Consider the following 14496-nt stretch of genomic DNA (forward strand, 5'->3'; position numbering starts at 1 on the left):
GAAAATTGTCCAAAGTATAGTAAGCCATTTCAGAAAAAGAAATACAGATGGTCAGTAAAAAAACATTCAGCTCTCCTAGTAATCAAAATGTTCATTAAAAAAAGTTAAGAGGGGCTGGGGTTATGGCTCAACGGTAGAGGGCTCGCCTTGCACGTGCAAGACCCTGGGTTTGATGCTCTGCACTACATAAAAAAAAATAAAGGTATTAAAAACAAAAAGGTTAAGATACACTTTCTCACCTAACAGTCAAGAGATTTTAAAGTTTAAAAGGATGAGGAAGCAACAAGTATTCTCACCGTGGCAGTATCTTTTAAAACTAAAAAATGGGCAAGCCTTTGCTCTAGCTGTCCTACTCCTGGCATCTGCTCAAGTGCACAGACACAAGTTAAACGTCCATCAGTAGGGAAGTGAGAGCTGGGCCAGCATGTATCGAAGCACCTAAATCTGGAAGGCTGTACCTAAATGTATTAAGATTTTTGCCTCTGGAAAAAAATTTTTTTTTTTTTTTGAGAGAGAATTTTATTTATTTTTTAGTTTTCGGTGGACACAGCATCTTTGTTTGTATGTGGTGCTGAGAATCGAACCCGGGCCGCATGCATGCCAGACGAGCGCGCTACCACTTGAGCCACATCCCCAGCCCTAGAAAATTTAACTTAAAGATTGGGTGACGATTAAACTGGACTTCATTCTTATGACGTAAACATCATAATATTTTCATCTTAAGAATGATTTCAGAAACTCTAGTTAGTAGTTCTTCAGAGAACAGCAGCATGGGGCATCTTCTGCTGTGAACGAGCAATACCACCTTGAACCGTTTGTTTTCTCATTACGCACATGGAAACACTGTGCCATCACAGATTCCTGGGCTGATCTTTTTTGTGAATCAAAGAGAACCAAATTTATTTTTCTAAGGATCTTATGGAATCTCCTGTCATTTGGAAAGTTCCTCTTCATTGCCCCAAATAATTTAGATGAAACTAATTTTGAAAATTCAGACTTTGAGCCATGTTTAGTCACATGTCACTTAATAATGGGGATCATTTGATTACATCTGAACTATACTGTCTGATGACGGGGGTGGGGGAGGAAGAATATCCAAAAGCACTGTTAGGCGACTTGGTTGCTGTGGGAACATCACAGAGTGTACTCTCACACTCCTAAGTGATGAAGACAAGTATTTTTGTACCGTGCACAGTTGTCTATGCTGTACTTCTATATGTGATGGCAGCACAGTGGGTATGTTTACGCCAGTTTCAACACACACACACGGAACATGTTCCATGAAGATATTATTACAGTTATGACATCACTAGGCAAGAGGAATTTTATAGCTTCGTTATAATCTTAAGGACTGTCATTGGTGTTGTCTGTGGCTAACTGAAATGTCTTTATCCAGTACATGACTTAATTTTTTATTCTTCACTTCTATAAGTTCCGTCTAACCATTTGAGATTGTTAAAAAGCAAATTTTTTCCACAGCCCTTCACCACTTGCTAGTTATCCAATAGCCTAATCGTTTTGTTTTTACTATTCATCAAATCTATAGCTCTCCCAAGTTATGTTTGAAACTCTTATTTCATATTAGATATCAAACTAAGCATCTGATGAAGCAGTTTGGGAAATTTCATATTCATAAACATTATGTCACCTTTATGCAAGCTTCTAAATCCCCCTGTCCAGAGTTCACCCATTTTTGTCTTCTAGAATAGATGTGAATAACAGTCTAGTTCGTTTCTAAGAAAATACATGATGGTAATTTTGTTCCAGTAAGTTCGGTCTCTTAGTAAATCTGAGTGTCTTTTTTCCCCCTCCCCCAGGTATGGAGCAGTTTCAGCAGGAATGTTATGTGCCCTTACTACCCTGTCCCAGCAACTGGAGAACGAAAATGCCGTGGATGTGTTTCAGGTTGCAAAAATGATCAATCTTATGAGACCTGGAGTATTCACAGACATTGTAAGTAGTTTGCATATATGTAAAACATTTACATCATCAATTGAAACTCCAACTTATGCCTGTAGAGCAGGGGTTGTCAACTAGGGGTGATTCAGCTCCCAAGGAACATCTGGCACTATCAGGAGACTGGTTTTGGCTGTTGCAACTGTGGACAGAGAGGTGCTCTGGCATTGAGTGGGTAGAGGCCAGGGATGCTGCTAAATCTACCCATGTGCCCAAGACAATAAAGGAAGAATTATCTAGCCCAAAATGTCAGTAATGCTGCCATTGAGACCCTGCTTTAGAGTACAGAACGCTTTGTTGTAAGATGTAGATATTCCACTGTCTTTGTGAACTACCAGACTTATAGAGATCAAGAGGAGATGATATAGATCTTAATTAGATAAGACTCAAGTGTTCTTTAGGTTTTGGGGGTAGTACTAAGGTTTAAATCTAGGGACATTCTACCATGGAGCTATATCCCAGCCTTTCTGTTTTTTTGTTTATGAAAGAGGGTCTTTTTAACAAGGCTCATGCTGGCCTTGAACTTGAGATCCTCCTGCCTCAGCCTCTCAAGTAGCTGGGATTACAGGCAGGTGCCACCATGCCCAGCGTCAAGTCAGTTTCTTTTTCTTAGATAGCATTTTGCTATTCCTATGCCTTTACCAGTGAAAAATATACTAAATTTTCATCTTAGGTGAAATGACTAAGCTCTTTTGGCTCACAATGTCTTCCTCTTACTTTTCAGGAACAATACCAGTTTGTCTATAAGGCAATGCTCAGCTTGGTCAGCACTAAAGAAAATGGAAATGGTCCCATGACAGTGGACAAAAACGGTGCTGTTCTTATTGCAGATGAATCGGACCCTGCCGAGAGCATGGAGTCTCTGGTGTGACTGGAATCCTGAAAGGGCACTTAATTTGTAAACTTCTGAAGACAGAGAACTTTTTTGAGGCCTTTTTTGCCAGACTCTAGGTTATACAATAACCCAGTTACTTTTTTACACTGATAAAAGTTTTGATATTTATTTTTTGCCATTTTATGTCTTAATGGTATCCTACTGAGCATTTGCACCTCTGTTCATTTCACACAGTGAAACGCAATTTTACCTAGTTTGCACTATATGATCAGTGTTACTGCCTATAATCTAATATTAAAGCAAACCCTAATGTGACATTCCATGACAACATGCAACTTTTTAGTTCAGTACAATGAAGATCTTTGTTGTGACAGTGAATCTTGATTTTGTCATTGTTGCTAACGCAGTCATTCTACTAGCAGGCAATGCTGTACTTCTCCCGGTCCTCCCCTCCTGTTCTTCAGGCACTGTTCAATGCTGAATGCCTTCTGTATTTTAGTGGAGTGGATGAACATTGTTTTCTTTTCTAGAACTGCAGGCTATTGGGAGCTACTAAGAAGGTCTGTCAACATTATGGCCTTGAAATTGTTCCATTTTTAATGGTTAAGAGAGCCATTAAGAAATGAGAAGGCTTAAGAGTTGCCTCTTGTGAACATCTCTTATTAGTTTTAAAGTTATATTCACAGCTTACAAAAATGTGTCAAAATAAAGGATAACTCTGTATTACAGCTTTCCTAGTAGCTATGTGGACAGTGTGTGTTCTTTCCTTTTTGACTCTTGGAAATAGCTACACCCTAAAATCTGGGCTCCTCTTTTACTGTAGCGAGATGGCAATGTTCTCCACAACTCAGTTATGAGAACTTTAAGTTAATCCCTACTAATGTAATGCTTCTTGGTTTATAATACCATACCTCACAGTAGGTAGGAGAATTAGTGCAAGTATCTGATTTTTGAAACTAGTTTTCTAAAAATCCCCCCTACTCATATAGCAATGTAATAAGAACTACCTATACAGTTAACATTCTTTCCTTTTTTTGCCAAATATTTCATAATAAATCCCTTAAGTACATACATTCTTCTATGGAAGGTTAAGTTGAAAATACCGTATTAGCCAGTGTCTTGGACTATTTAAATTTCCACACCTAGATAAATCTTATTGGGAACAAGACAATTAGAATCTTGAACAAAAGGTGATGTCTACATTTTCAAGTCATTTTAAAAAGGAGACTGCTTTGAATGCTTTTGTGTGTTTTAGTCTCAAGAACACACACACTTCAGTAAAAGATGCTGATAAACCATTAGAGAGCCCAAGGAAGTTATTTGTCCACACTACATAACAGGAAAATTAGGAACGTTATTAAGAAATTTAGTCAGAAAAATAAGCTACTTGTTGAAATCTTTTCTTCTATTGCATGTTTGCTTTTGAGCATCAGCTTCTATCAAACTTGAAATCATCAGAACCGGGCCTATTAAAAACAGCTTGGCTTATTTTTAGTGCCAATAAACTTGGACAGAAAGACCACAATGACTGCTATCATATTTTTCAGGGAGGGCATTAAAACATAAATGATGTTTAGCACTGAGGTTCTACTCACCTTGAGTTGGCCTACATGGAGTTTGTCATAGTTGCTAAGAAGAGAGGGTCTCAGAGCCAAGTCCAAGGGTTTCAATGCATAGGGCAGGACAACAGAGTTTTCATGAACTACCTAATTATCAGGGTTAATCTTATCTTCTCTACTCATCACACAGATTCAACCACAAAGAGTAGTCTACTTTTGAAGAACTGTATAGGCTATCTTGAGTAAAAGTGTTCCAGTGAACAAAGTTTGCTAAATCGTGTGTACTAGAAGACATAGGCACTTTCACAGCCCTCTGCTCCCACCAGAGGTGACTCTACCTGACACAAGGAACACTTGAACACAGGAACCCTACAACTCCCTGGAGGCTGAAGGGACTTAGGAGAGGAAAAGTTTCAGATCATGGCAAGAACTAGAGATTTTTAGTGGGGTATTTTAGTTGTGCAGGGCATTGATATGAGCTAATGTTTTTCAGTAGATAGTGCAGTGGCTTTGACATTCAGAAATAACATTTGAATTGGAATTCATGGTCTCAGTAATTTTTCTTAATAAACACTGGTTAGGAGGCAAATAGCAAGTATTCCCTTCTGTTCTACTTATAGAGAGCTCAGTGCATTGAAATGCATACCCCCCCAACATAGTTCTGTGACTCTTAACGTGCACATCAGATTAATGATAAAACAGCTAGTGAACAGGACAGAAACATGATAAAAATGGTTTAGAAGTTCTCTGTGGGGAACCTGTGTCTCTACAGCAGACATGAACCAAAGTCTGTAGACCTGAACTCACTGAACTGTGAGCAATACCTATTTGCCCATCTTGCCAAAGTGGTCCAGACCCACTACACGGAGTCCAGTTATCTTTAGTCCCTCACCCTTCACCAGAGTGTATCCTCAACTGTTAGTCATTCCTCACTGGCAAAAAAATAAACTTAGATCTTTTCTGGAGGCACAGAGTTCCAAAGACGGTGTCTGAACACATTGCTTAAGGACATAACAAAGTTTTTACCACTTGTCTCAAGGGGAAAGGAAATAGTTCTTGGAAGTCAGTGTGTGCTATTTTAAGAAAGTAAACTGTGTATTTGATTTCAGCACCAGGTAAACAGAATGCACACATCGTACAAAACTGAATGACTATAATCAGACCAGGTAGCTGTGCTGGACACCAAGACATCTCATTGCCACCAGGAGACCATTCTTGTACCTGATAGCCACAATACCAATCTTTTACACTAAAAAAAAAAAAAAAAAAAAGTTAATGTCTGAATTTCAAAACAATTTAAGAGTAGCTCACTGGTTTTCCTAATTTTTTATGGCTTGGAGTCCATTTCAAATAAGAGTCCAGCAAGGGCAGAGAAGAGTTATGATGTTCAAGGTCTGGCTGCTTGAGTGTTTAGCCCAGAGTGACACTGAAATCCATAAATAACTTTAATTATTATTTTTTAATGACAGCACAACTGCCTTGTTACCACTTTTTCCTTAAATGCATATATACTATATTTAAAATTAAAATAGATACCAATTTACCAAAGATACATATTACTAATTCTAAGCAAAAAAAAAAAGGGGGGGGGGACCCAATCTCATCCTAATTTAAGAGAAAATAATCAAAATGTAGTTGTCTTAAGGATTTAGCAGTTATACTGGAAAATGCATTTTCAACTCCTATGTTCCAAAATTTCTGTTCATGTGGTGCCAGTGAATTTTTATATGAAGGGAAAAAAAATGCCTGCTTTTTTTTTCCCCCAGCAGCTGTAATTTCACTTTACCCTTTGCGCTTTCTCCCTTAGTTGCCATTTAACATACAATATTGGCTTTCCTTATCTCTAGAAAGAAGGCATGCTAAAAATAGGAAGGAATTGTAATAATGGTATTTGGCCTCTACTTTTTGTCTTAGCTGTTAAACTGTTTTTAGTATTTTTGTTAAAAATTTGCAAAGGGAAGCATTTTCTACAGAGGATAATTAATTTCAAGAAAAATATCTTGAGTTTTAAGAAATAAACATCTCCAAAAAAGGAGACAGTCAATTTTATAAAATGTCGCAACTCTCCAACATTTGGGGTAGTGACTCCTTTTTTTGTTAGCACATTTGAAACTAGCAAGCAGCCATTGTTTCTAAAGAATCCACCCTTCACGTCAAATCGTGTTTCTTTCACTTCATTTTGAAATAGCTAAAACCATTAAAACTGTAAATATTTTGTTGCTTGGATAAGCATCTTCTGGAAACTTTGTATCTATGGTATATAATCATAGAATTTTATATTTTCATATAAAGCTAATTTTTTTCTAGTTTCAACTCCGTTGTAGTTTTTCTTTCTTTTTCTTTCTGTGGTGGATATGTGAATTCAACTTTCTGTGTATTGAAGTAGCAAGAACCATCTCTGCATTCCAAAAGAATCCAACGTGTTATTTCTTTGAGGCAGTGATTGTGAAAGTTGGGCTTTCTTTTTAATTCCATTGAACATTTGTGCAATAGGAATTAGACATAATTAGTCACTGAATACATTCGTTGCATTGACCCATTTGGAAAAGTGATTTTTTTTTTTTAATTTGTTCTGGGGGGAGGGGTTTTGTAACCTGAAATTTTTCCCTTTTTTCTTCTGTTTAAAACTATATCAAATCATTCTATTATAGTGTTATTTAATATGTAAATTGTATTGCTATACATAAAATAAAGTATGGTTTTTGATGTATTCATTAGTGCTGAGCATTTCTGTGAAAATGTCTACACTCGATAAAATCAGCTTTCTAGATTTCCTTAACAGCACATTAATACCCAGTAACCCTCTGTCTTATTTTTCATGGCAATGAAGTGAACATTAGTAGTCATTGTTACACAGGCAGCAAACCAAAAGGAAGTGGCTTTGCCGAGTTGATTTATCCATTTTCTTCCTCCTTTAAAAAGTAAATAAATGTGCTGGACATGGTAGTGCATGCCTGTAATTCAGTGACCTGGGAGGCTGGGATGGCAGGATCACAAATTCAAGCCCAGCCTGGGCAACTTAGCAAGACCCTGTCTCAAAATAAAAAGGGCTGGGGATGTGGCTCAGTGGTAGAATACCCCTGGGATCAATCCAAGGAAGTAAGGAGGAAAGGAGGGAGGGAAGAAGGGAACTGACAAAGATTTACCTGCATATTAATCAAACTTCATCTGTTTCATGGATCTCCTACTGAGAGCAGAATTACTACTCTCTCAGCGTATCAACTACATCTGCCACAATTTCTCCCTCTGAACACTTACTATCTAGGATAAGGGATATGTCCTGGCAAGACTTTTGGAGGATCTATGAAATATATGTAGGATAAATATAATTGCTTCTACTTCTAGGGAATTCTGACATTTCCAAACAGGGATACACAAGTCCTATGGGCTACCATTCTATCTCCTAGTGATTCCACATCCAGTGCTCAACTCTTTCTAATAAGGACCTACTTTTTCTTTCCATATAAGAGCTGGTATTTAATTCTCCCCAAGTTACTGAGAATTTAAAAAACAGTATATTAATCCCATCCAGGAATATATGGAAGAACAATTCCCCAAAACAGAAAGCATCTCTCAGGTGACACGACCCTAGTCTCCCTCACACTATACCCGTAGGGACTCTCAGAGCATATGTATACCAACGGTCACAAATTAGTCTGTAGATCCTGGTTGTTCTATGAATCACACTTGATTTTGCCTTGTGGTTTTCTTTTAAATTCATATTAGTTGCTAACATTTTAAAAATGAAAATCTTTACATTCAAATTCCAAGCTCCTTTCAAACAGTTCTCCCTTTGTGGTTGGGTAGGGACTCTCCAGATCTCCTGTCACCTTATGTCTGGCCATCATCCATCACAAAATCTGATTGTAATTTGCCAATAGCCAACTCGTGGTTCCCATCATCTAAGTTCTTTTATTTGATATTCCCAACATAGGTAGGTGAAAATATGAAAAAAGAAGTACATCACACTTTGTACCAGCATGAGCAAACAACTAAAACTAATAACTATAGACACTCCTATTATACACGGTGATCACCAGTGACTGCTCATAGGATCCAGGGAAAATAAAGGGATCATCTTCCATCTCTGGCCAGTAAACTGACCACCAAGGGCAGCAGAAGTGTTTATATTGGTTTTGCATCGTTAAAGTCCCAATAGTCAGAACAAAGCAAAGGGTTTCCTACGTTCCTAACTCACTGAGTCCACCCAAAATGATGTCATTTAACAGCAGTTACAACTGTTCAAAATTAAATCCCTTTTCTAATTACATTGTTTTTACTATACTGCATATAACCCTAGATGAGGAAGTTCTACTTCCACTACTAAGAACAGGCAAAGAAATAAAGAGTGCAAAAGCACTGCCCCAAAACTCCAGTTTTTAAACAGCTAGTTGTGGAACTTAGGAAATGTCCTAGGATTTAGGAATAAGTCAGTAATAATCATGCCTGGATTCAGAGACTGGCTTCATATTTTCACCTACCTATGTTGGGAATATCAAATAAAAGAACTTAGAAGATGGGAACCACTAGTTGGCTATTGGCAAATTAAAATCAGATTTTGTGATTATGAAGTGAAATCTGGCAAGGAAGATCACAAGAGCTGCAGTTCATCTGACTCTAACAATTATCTTGCTCAAAAATTGTAAAAGAAGAAATTAACATAACTTATGTGTTGTAATTTGAAATCATTTGACTTGTTGCTGCTACAGGCCTGTACACTAACTATTTTCCCTTCCCCACATCCTACATCATCTGCAAGGTGTAAAGCCAGGTTTTGTGGTAATATCCAACAGACCTTGCAAAGCTTTAGAACATTCTAAAACAGACATCTTTAACATTATGTTAGAATCCATTCCACGAACATCCCATAAGTCATTCCATAACTATACTACTCAATTTACATTCTTGTTTGCGGATATCTTTCAAGTCAGACAAGGCAAAATTAATTTAGTCTTAAAATGAATTTTCAATTTATTCAGAAATATTAATTTGGCTCTAGGTTTTTAGAGAAAGAGTAAAAAAAAAAAAGAAGTACATCACACTTTGTACCAGCATGAGCAAACGAGTAAAACTAGTAACTACAGACATTCCTATTATACACTGCGATCACAAAATTCTATTCATTCTATATTAAACTAGGTATTTGAACTTAGAAAGCACCTGTCCATAGGGGGAAATGGCTCAAGAGTAAGGACCATGGGATCAAAACAGCCAAGGTTCCAGTTAATTCTGCCACTTACTGACTGACAGTAACTTGGTCATGTTACTTCACCTACATGCCATTTTCCTCTTCTGTGAAATATAGAAACTCAAACTGTAAAGTAAAGGATACATGCAAAGACCCTGAGACAGCAAGTATTCAATATTAGTCATTAGTATCTTATAATCCTGTTTTATTTAATTGCTTAGCAGACCCATCGTCAATCATGAAACAAAAAGTCAACTAGTGGCTTACCCATTTAAATAGTAATATTGTCCTTGGCACACACCTGTAATCCAGAACTCAGAAGCCTGAGGCAAGAGGATTACAAGTTCAAGATCAGCCTCAGCAACTTAGCAAGACCCTGTCTAAAAGTAAAAAATTAAAAAGAACTGGTTCTTTATTATTATTTATAGTTTACTGGAAAGCACCCCTGGGTTTAATCCTCAGTACCATAAGTAAATAAGAAATAAGTCTAACACTAAGAAATTTCCACAGTGAGGAGGCTCACCAAATGACATCATATCCAAGGGAGGTAGATGGAGATAAAGGTGGACAGTGGAAATAACTCCTATATCCTATTATTCAGAAACAAAAGTGAGGGCAGAAACAGGAAATGGACAAAAATGCATGATACTTTAAAGCCCATTTCTCTTATTAAAGTTTCGATTTTGGTACATTCCAAGGTTTATTGTCGTCGTTTTTTGTTTTTGTCTGTCTATAGTACTGCGGATTGAACCCAGGGAGTGCTCTACCACTGTGCTACATCCCCAGCCCTCTTCTTTTTTGAGACAGGATCTCACTAAGTTGCCTAGGCTGACTTCAAACTTGGAATCTTTCTGACTCACCCTCCAGAGCAGCTGAGATTATAGGTTCGCCACTGTGCCTGGCTCCAAGAAGGAAAAGCTCCCTAATTTCAGAAAAGAGAAATAGGAGGCTACGTGATTCTTGCGAATGTTAAGCCCCAACTGCAGAATGTTGCACAGTAATATGAAAAAGGTGTATGCTGTTTCTATCACTAGCAGCAGAGCTCTTTCTGTACCCCCAGGATCCTATAAACCAATATAAACAGTGAGATTGTCTATATGCTCAGTTGATTTGTTTTAATCTTCCACATCTCTCAGTACTTTCTACAGATCACTCTCATTATCATAACCTTCATCATCCCTCATCCTGGACGCATGGCCTGGTAAGCCACTCACTATTATATTATGATGAACTAGCTGTAAATGAGGGCCAACTCCTGTTTTAGGAACATATTTTTAAAGCCAATAAAGTCTATCTTTTTAGAGTACCTCACCAGACAAATAAGATCATCTGTTCCTATGCCAAAATTTTAATGACTCAAAGAAGAATAATGAGATATAACCAAAGTTGTGATTATTTTTCTTATAATTCCTGGTGTTTTAACAATAAATATCAAAATACATTCCAAGACTTAACATTTTCATGACTCTTGAATCCTGACAATGTTTTAGAGTGACTATTTAAAAGCTAACACAGGATGGGGTGTTGTAATAGGATAATAGGGTATGAACATCATTTTTTCATGGAAAGACCACGATCACATGAACTTAAACAGAAAATGATCAATGATATTTATCAATATACCTTTTGTTGGACAAAATTCTCATATTGCCTAAGAATATTTGAACTGAACTTTGCAACAGGACTTCCCAGTAGACTACACAAGGTTCTTCATTTTTTAAGCTTTTCCTGGGCCAACTCAAAAACCCTCTCCTAGACAGCATTTCCTACTTTTCCTCTTTTGTTTTTCTCACTTCTTAAATGCCTTATGTGGGTGCGTGCATGTGTGCACCCAGGCTGTATAGTTCCAAACCCATCCTTTGGTTTTACAAAATTATCCCAGGCTTTTTTTAAAACTATAAAGGAGTTCCTGCCTATTCTCAGAAGTATGTGGGCCTAAATATTCCCTCAAATTCTGAAAAGGACTAAGGAAAAGCAGCTGACCCCACCCCCATCTCCCTCAAGAGCTCCCTTTTTACCCACTGTTCTGAAAATGCTCTGGGTTAGACTCACAGGAAACCATGTCTCTAAAGACCATGTCACTGGACCGGGTAGACTACAGATTCAGCTGGCAATTGCTCTAGTCTCTTATTAAACATCCCTTACCATATTCTTCTGCTTATAAAACATGAACCCAAATGAATGGTATGGTACTATATACTGCAAAAATACTTCAAAGAAAAATATGGACAGTTTCTATAATATATTATGGCAGCACCACTGACAACTGGGTAAGAAGTTTACCTAAGGAAGTTTCAATAAAAAACTTAGTTGGCTTTTGCCTGAAGATAGCCCTAAGATCTCATCAACCTCCCTGCATCTATAATCCACATCTGCCTCCCCTTGTCACAGTGGAAGAAGGATCCCTGTGACTTCGGAAGCTCTTCCATCTTCCACCACTCATAGGTGGCCCATTCTTTCATGTCCTCTCAAGAATGTCATTTTGTTTAATGTCCTTTTCTCTTACTTGATCCTTCCCTCACTTGAGCCTTCCCTCACTTGAATCAGATATATCCTTCTCTACAAATATACTCTGATTATTACTAACTTACAATACTTTCTCTTGATGCCGAGAATCCTCTGACTAATCTTATTCTAACTATTCCCCCTGATGGTAAAACTTCTTAGAAAGGGCTGGGGGTGTCTCTCCATGGCAAAGCACATGCTGAGCATGCACAAGGCCTAGGTTCAATCTTCAGCGCAGCAGCAAAAATAATGACAAAACACAGCTTCTTGTAAAAGTTATCTACAGTCACAAGATCCATTCCTTTCTTCCACTGTCTCAATCTTTTCACATCATCCCACAGTCTTCTTGATTCTTAACTCCACTAGTTTTGTCAGCAAAACAGCACTTTCTTTTATTTTTTTCCCCCAGTATTGAGATGAACCCAAGGCCTTACTCATGCTAGGCAAGTACTCTACCACTGAGCTATATCCCCAATCCTTTTTATTTTATTCTGAGATAGCATCTTGTGAATTTGCCCAGGCTGGCCTTGAACTTGCAATATTCCTGCCTGTGCCTCCCAAGTAGCTGCACCTGCAGTCATGCATCACTGCTCAACATACCACCTTCCTCTCCAAACATTCAACAAACATTTACCAACGATTATGGTAAGAGCTGGTACAGGAGGCATTCCAGGTGCTAGGGATAAATTAGTCCACTAAGTAAATCCTTGACTTCATGGAACTTAGAGCTATTAGGTAGATTACAAACACAAAGTAAATATTTATCAGGATGACAGTTAGTCATGAGGGTTGATAAAGTGATCAGACCTGTCTACAAAGATAAATGAAGTTTGGTAGTTGATTTCTGTGCTTTTCTTGGAATGTTTCTTTAGCTCATTGGTAAGGAACATTCTGAGAATCATCCGGGGTCTAACAAGTCCAGTTCCCTTAATTAAGTATTTCTGCTGAGAAAAAATTGCCCAGGCTTTGAAGAGATTTCTCTGTACCTCAGCATCTGCTATTTCTCAAGTCTTCATTCATCTCATGTCTTTAACATGTGAGCACTGGCATGCCTCACATTCCCATTAAAGTAGTCCGCCCCTACTTATTTTTTAAAGCTTCACTTTCCCAGAATTCCTTTTTTTTTTTAAGTTGCCAATGGACCTTTTTTTTTTTAATGAAATCCCTAATTTTTTTAGTTGTAGATGGACTCAACACCTTTGTTTATGTACTTTTTTTTTTAATGTGGTGCTGAGGATTGAACCCAGTGCCTCACACCTTCCAGGCAAGCACTCTGCCAGTGAGCCACTACCCCAGCCCCAAAGTAACCCCTTTTTATTTTTGTATATTGATAGTCTCCCTATGAGATGGATTTCATTCCATCCAATCTCATGGAATTACATACAGGATATATGTCAATAGCTCACAAAGTCTACATCTAGCCCTAGTCTATACCATGAATTTCAGATTCACATCCAAATGAATATTTTTTTAATTTCAATTTCAAGTCATAGTTTTTAGTAAGCATCCTAAACTTAACATGACAAAAGTACAACTCAAATTTTTCTCCTAACCTTTTCCTTCTCCAGTCTCCTGACACCTAAAAAAATAGCAATAGCATCTATTCAAGTGATCAAATTAAAAACTTAGTAATCATCCTTATTTCTCTTAATTTCCTGCAATTTTTAAATTTTTATTTTTATTTAAGAGATGTACATCTCACTATTTTGCCCAGGCTAGACTTGAACCCATGGCTCAAGTGATCCTCCCACCTCAGCTTCCCTAGTAGCTTGGAATACAGGCATCCAACACTGCATCTGGCTCCTGCCACATGAGAAAAAACAACGTGTAAATGTAGGCAAAATAGTTGAACCATTCATCAAAGATAAAAAGAGTAACAGATAAGAACATTAAAAAACTCAAAAACCTTTGTCAGGTAAATGCAAAAATAATACCACAATGTCAACTTATTAGAATCAGTGAACTTGAAGGCAGGTTAATATATATAATCCAAAATGAAATTTAAATAGGAAAAGAATAACCAGAAAAGCAGTATAGAGAATCCAAGTGCTGTGGAACATCTAGTGACATAGAGACATATAATTGGGATCCCAGAAGGAGAGGGGGGGAAAAATCAAGAAGCAGAATATCTGTGGACATAATATCTACATTTTCCAAAATTAGTGGCACCAAACCACAGATCAAAGGAGGTTAGAAAACACAAATCAGGGAGCCCAAAGATATCAATGGCTTCCAGCAGGATTGCAGTGAGGGCTGCCACCACTGGCTGAGTAAATGAAGCCCCCCAAATTCTGGACAACATAGGAAACTGGCTCCAGGACATCTAATGCTTTGCCATGACAGGAATGATTTCCAGAGGAACTTGATCCTCAATTTGGGACTTTGCTGTGGGAACGTAGCTGGCCAGGAATTTTAGTGACATGGACCTAATGGCACCTCAGCCAGGGGTGTAG

At 37.7% G+C, this 14496-nt stretch overlaps 1 protein-coding gene and 1 pseudogene across 3 annotated transcripts in view; both read left to right on the top strand.

Moving 5' to 3' along the window:
- The window catches only part of Ptprg (protein tyrosine phosphatase receptor type G), a 708054-nt gene extending 700994 nt beyond the window's left edge, over nucleotides 1-7060 (top strand). For all 3 annotated transcript variants that reach the window (XM_048801208.1, XM_015494493.2, XM_048801209.1), the window contains 2 exons: nucleotides 1818-1953; nucleotides 2681-7060. In XM_048801208.1, the coding sequence (XP_048657165.1) occupies nucleotides 1818-1953; nucleotides 2681-2827 (283 nt within the window). In that variant the 3' untranslated portion in view covers nucleotides 2828-7060. The remainder of the gene's footprint in view (nucleotides 1-1817; nucleotides 1954-2680) is intronic.
- Nucleotides 7061-14268: 7208 nt separating this feature from the next.
- Nucleotides 14269-14496, top strand: LOC107149725 (annotated as a pseudogene).

Source organism: Marmota marmota, unplaced genomic scaffold (genome assembly GCF_001458135.2).
Source record: "Marmota marmota marmota unplaced genomic scaffold, marMar, whole genome shotgun sequence".
Classification (NCBI taxonomy): domain Eukaryota; kingdom Metazoa; phylum Chordata; class Mammalia; order Rodentia; family Sciuridae; genus Marmota; species Marmota marmota.